At 33.7% G+C, this 6,000-nt stretch overlaps 1 protein-coding gene across 1 annotated transcript; it reads left to right on the top strand.

Moving 5' to 3' along the window:
* Positions 1-1,090: 1,090 nt before the first annotated feature.
* LOC311607382 (olfactory receptor 5D13-like) lies at positions 1,091-3,166 on the top strand (the record flags this gene model as incomplete). The annotated part of the gene is made up of 2 exons (XM_084799033.1): positions 1,091-1,204; positions 2,210-3,166. 2 exons carry the CDS (start codon positions 1,091-1,093, stop codon positions 3,164-3,166), a joined length of 1,071 nt encoding a protein of 356 aa, XP_084655159.1.
* Between the last annotated feature and the right edge of the window lie 2,834 nt (positions 3,167-6,000).

The following is a 6,000-nucleotide window of genomic DNA, read 5'->3' as shown; positions in this document are numbered from 1 at the left end:
TTTTGGGGATCTGATTATCTTTCTGTTCCTTCTTTGATAGTATTTATACTGATCCTTCAAGGGTGTGCTATCAATAACATGGTCAGGTATCGGTACTCAACAGAACACTAGTCTTAATATCTGGAGTAGCCTTGAGACTTGTTTTGTTTTGTTTTGTTATTTGAGACAGGGTTTCTCTGTGTAACAACTCTGAGTGCCCAGGAACTCATTCTATAACCCAGGCTGGACTCAAACTCATGGAGATCCCTCTGCCTCTGCCTTCCTGCCAGCCATGAGACTCTTAATTCACTGTTGTTCACTGCATTAAATGTCTATGCTTGATGAAAGAAACATTTGACAGAATGTTTTAAGTAGCAGTGATGTGGCTGAAAAATAAGGCAAGAATATAATACTGGTGTTGAAATTGATGACTATTGCAGAGGATTATTCAGGAATTGCTTGCTTTTTCTGATGATTTCCTTTGGGTCTTAGGCTGTTGTATTATCTGAAAGGCTGATGCAAATATGTAGAAGAGGAAGCCATGTTCATTAATTTAGTTTCTAGATAATAACCTGAGGTATCTATACCATTCTTCATTGGCATGGTCAAGAGTTTTGGGGGCACTGCTTGTCAAACTTCCAGTGCCTCAACAACCAAGTGTCCCAAAGGTATTGCTTGACAAAGTTCCAGTGCCAGAATGTCTTGGATTGATCCCTCATTGCCTCTGGTAAATAGTTCTTACTACTAAAGGACCTATCTACAAATGCTAGAAGTGGAAAGTTGTAGCAGAAGCTGGTGTTAATAAAAAAAATAATGAAACGAATGGGGCAGGACCCAAGCAGTTCAGGAAGAAAAAAATTAATTTTTATAACTAATTGTGGAGACCTATAGAAAATTGTCAGGATGCCTGGTTATCACAAGATGCTTGCCACCACATCTGTTGTCTCCGATATATCATACTACATTTTACTTACTTTAGGTTCATATAAAAACCATTTTCTGATTTATTTCATTTTTAAGATTTACTATTGATCTTTATTTCATGACATGTATATCTGTGTCTTTATTAATGTGTATATCAGGCATATGCAGGTGATTACAAATGACAGGAATGGTCGACCTCTTCCTCAGTGCTAAATTCTGGGGAGCTTTGAGCTTCCAGGCCTGTACCCTGAGAACTGAACTTGGTTCTCATGAAAGAGCAGAAAGCTTCTTGACTACTGAGGTAACTCTTAAGCCCCACTTTTCTATTAAAGTTTGATGTTAGAAAATATTTTTACTATTGAATAATTGAATAATAGCATTTAAGAATTTTAGGCATCATTTTTAGGAGGTACCCACTTGGACAGTTACCTTAGCCAATACTTCAAACACTATTTAAAACTTTAAAACTGTTAAAGTGCTTTTTTGTCCTAGTTAATTTTATATCCGTGTTATTCATATCCTAAACACATTGTGCTGAAATACAAAACTGTCCATTCCCTATTACTTTTTAGCTATTTACCCACAGCAAACACAGCATATATTTTCTCTGATCACACTATAATGAGTAATATAGCATAACATTAATCTAGGAAGAAAACATTAACATTCAAGTCATTCATCATGAATAAAAATGCATTAAATTGCTTCATAATAGTTCTAAATTTAGACATTATACTACATGAACTGCAAAATACATTGAAAGTGTAAATAAATAGGGAAAAAAGCCAAATATAATTGTAGTATATTATGAAAAAGGCAATAATTTACTTTTCTATTTTTTTTTTGCGTCTGATACATAGTCTCATGTAACCCAGGCTGAACACCCACTGAAGATCCTACAGCTTTTAGTAACACTTGTACTTAACCTCAAGAGGAACACTGCCGTAATTTATTAAAGTTCAACAATAACTGGAATAATTTTCAAAACACGGCAATGTCTATTTACAACAAAAAAACAATTTTTTATTTTCAGATGCATGCAAGTGATAGACTAAAGAAGTCGTTTTCTGAAATCCTGCTATTATAGTAGAGACAACGTTTTAAAATTAAAATATTGCTGAGTAAATTTGAAGTTTTTTGACACTGTTATCTTTTCAATACTGTAAGTTGAAGATTTGTTTCATTGAATATATGCTGAATACTTAAACTTTGAAATAATAAAAATCTATTAACAAGAGATAAAAACTGTTAAACTGTCAATATTTTTATTATTCTCTATTATAAATAATGTTTCTGAACTTGACAGATTATTGTTTACTTTATTTTCCATAGTATCTATGAAAACCAGACTTCTGCAGTGACCTTCATCCTCGTGGGCTTCTCAGAATACCCACACCTCCAGATGCCCCTCTTCTTCCTGTTCCTCACCATATACACAGTCACTGTGCTTGGGAACCTGGGCATGATTGTCATCATCAGGCTCAACCCCAAGCTCCACACCCCCATGTACTTTTTTCTTAGTCACCTCTCCTTTGTGGATTTCTGTTACTCCACTGTTGTGACGCCAAAGCTCTTAGAAAACTTGATTGTAGAAGACAGAAGAATCTCTTTCCCAGGCTGTATGATGCAGTTCTTTTTCATTTGCATATTTGTGGTGACAGAAACCTTCATGTTGGCCGTGATGGCCTATGACAGGTTTGTGGCAGTATGCAACCCCCTCCTCTACACAGTAGCAATGTCTCAGAAGCTCTGTTGGTCTCTTGTAGCTGCATCATACTCATGGGGTATAATCTGTTCCTTTGTATTCATCCACTTTATGTTGACGTTGTTCTTCTGTGGGACCAAGTTCATAAACAACTTTGTGTGTGAGCATGATGCCATTGTTGCAGTATCCTGCTCTGACCCCTACATTAGTCAGAAAGTCATCTTCATGTTTGCTACTTTCAATGAACTAAGCAGTCTGATGATCATTCTCACCTCTTATGTTTTCATTGTCGTCACTGTCATGAAAATGCCTGCCACTGGGGGACGCTACAAAGTCTTCTCCACCTGTGCCTCCCATCTCACTACCATCACCATATTCCATAGCATTATTATCGGTCTCTATGGTGTTCCCACCACCAAAAGTTCTTGGCTTCTTGTCAAGGTGGCCTCGGTGTTCTATGCAATCATCATCCCCATGCTGAACCCCATGATATACAGCCTCAGGAACAAGGATGTGAAAGATGCAGTTAGGAAGCTACTAAGCTCTCATCTCTCATAGTAAAATGGTGATCCTGAGCAGTTATGTATATATTTCAGAGTAGTGGCTATGTTTCTGAAAGATAAACATACCCATTTCTTATTATCTTTTTATAAAATGTTTCAATAACAGCTCACTCCAATATGTAGTTTCATGCTAGTAAATTGTAAATATTATTATAGGCTCATACTACTAGTATTTGAATTAAATACTTCATGCAGTAACACTCATGAAAATGCTTAAGTATTATGTTGAGGAAGAATTTTAGTATAATTTATATTTCAAAATTTATGAAGGATTTTAGATAATTTGTATAAATTCATAAAGGAAAGTTATTTGATATTTTATCCTGAGAGCTAGTAATTAGGAATTTCTGACTATGAACAAGTTTTTATATTTAACTGTACATTGACTAATTTTTCATTGGATATATTTTAATAGGAACATACAAAAGAGTCTAATTTCTAGCTTTTTTTTTTTTGGTTTTTCCAGTTGGGAAGCATATCATTATACCCTCATAGCTTTGCAGATATTGGGATTTAAAGGATTCACCACTATATTCAGCTTCTTTCCCTCTTATAGAGGTTGGAATCTAGCATGGACAAATTATATTTCACAGTACAGTTTATGTTTGTCTGATTAGGTGTTAGCAGTCATGGTTTTTTCATATATATATATATATATATATATATATATATATATATATATATATGCCAATATTTCAATGGAGCTTTACCTCTATACTTGCTTATTGGAAATTTTATTTGGATAGTTTATAATAAATGTTTTGGAAAAGATAGACCACTTTTGTACCAGTAGAAATTAATAATCAGTGTGTTGATATAATACACACACACACACACACACACACACACACACACACACACACGCATCTCTTAGTAGCTGATGAAAATGAATGTCACTAATGATATAGAATGTTAAGTATTTTATTAATATAAGCAGCCATAAGTACTAAGATTGCTGAGGTATTTCCAATGTTGTTCTTTGAGCTTTTTGCACTTTATCATGGTGCACTTTTTAATGAATTTTTTCCAGTTTTTGGGTCTTCATTGAGCCTTTTGCCTATAGACCTTTGTTGGATGCAGAATGACATTAATAAGATTAATTCTAAAAGCATACTTCAATTTCCTGTTAGATTTTTATAAGTTGTCATTTTGGCACTCAGAGTAAATCATTCAGCTTAGATAGAATAAGAATATTACCCACAATTTGCAATGTTTTGAGTCATCTACTGTGACTAGAATAAGTAAATAATTAACCTTGGCCACATTCTTTTTGCACATGGACTTTATTTGTTTGAATTAAACTATATACATAAGAATGCTTAGAGGTCAATCAGGAAAGCCATACGTAAAATTACATTCAAAATGTTTGCTTAAAAGAAAATACTACCTATTTAATGTTAATAAAATATTTTCTTTTTAAAAGTTTATCCTTTATTGATAACATCATTACTTTGCAATATATAACATAGAATTGTCTATGTTCAAATGTTTTACCAAAAATTTTAAGTGATTGGCATATATTTGAATGCTTTCAACCTTTGGATGGTTCTTATTGAATGTTAAACCTTTCCACTGGACTTTCTGCATTTGCTATTGATATTACATTTACCAACTGATTCTACAGAGACTTTCCAATAATTTATCTTATTTCAATCTATTGAATATCATTCATATACTCCCATATTAAGGTTCATTTTAACAAACAAAAGAAAATAGTAAATGGATTTGAGACCATTCCACAAGTATGAATTTAAATAGCTAGGTCCCTCACTGCCCATTGTACTTTGGTGAGGGATGGCCCCAGACTTAGGGTCCTAGCATTAGTCTTTGACTAAAATATCTGTGTCAGAGGATTAAAATTTAGAATATAAAATGAAGTGAAACAAACTTTTCGATAGAGAGTTATCAAAAGGCCATAGGAGATACTGATAAGTACTTTAAAAAAGCATATTCAACACTTTTAGACATAAAAAAAGGTGAAAAACTCTTAGATTCTCTCACACCCAGCACAAATCATTAATTCAAAAACCAAATGAAAATCAATGCTTATGTGAATACTGGGGAAAAGGAACACTTATTCAGTACTGAAGGACATATATGCAGTTTTGCAGATTTCAGTGTGGGATTTTGAGGTAATGTTAGAAATATAACTTTTTTATGAGCCAGATATGCCACTTGTGAGTGTAGTCTGAATACCCTATATCTCCCAACAGAAAGCTTAACTCATCTGTTCTCATTGCTTCTCTAGCTCAACGAGGCAGAGTATGGAGCATCTCTAGATGTCCAACAGTCCATTTAAAGATAAGGAAACTGTGTTAAATATATACAACAGAATTTCACTCATCTGTAAATAAAACTAATATTGTGAAACTAATAGAAAAAAGTTGGTGAAAATGAGAAAATTATATTAAAAGAAATCACTCAAGCCAGATGAATAACTGCTGTGTGTTCTCTAGTGTAGGCAGCTCTCTTCTTTCTTCCAATGTGCAGATTAGTTTTAAAAATCAGAGTGCCTGTCAAGGCTAAGACATGAAAAATAAGTAACTAGAAAAGGAGAGATGAAAGAGGCCTAATGGTAGTGGGGAGAGCATAACATATATGGCATGAAAGTAGCAAGAAGGACTATCAGACTAGAAAGATGGAATGGTTTGGGGAAGCAAAGTGTGGAGCTAGGGTTTACCAACAAAGAATGCAGGAAATTTTCTATGGAAATATTCTATTTAATACGTTTATTAAAACATTAACAAAAATCTTTGATTTAGTGAAAAAAGATGTATAAAATCATATCCACATGCCTAAATAACAATACTGTCAGAAGACAATCATTAT

Source organism: Acomys minous (genome assembly GCF_964271855.1).
Source record: "Acomys minous genome assembly, chromosome: 10".
Classification (NCBI taxonomy): Eukaryota; Metazoa; Chordata; class Mammalia; order Rodentia; family Muridae; genus Acomys; species Acomys minous.
The sequence above is the reverse complement of the archived record's forward strand: the minus strand, read 5'-3'. Positions and strand labels throughout refer to the sequence as shown.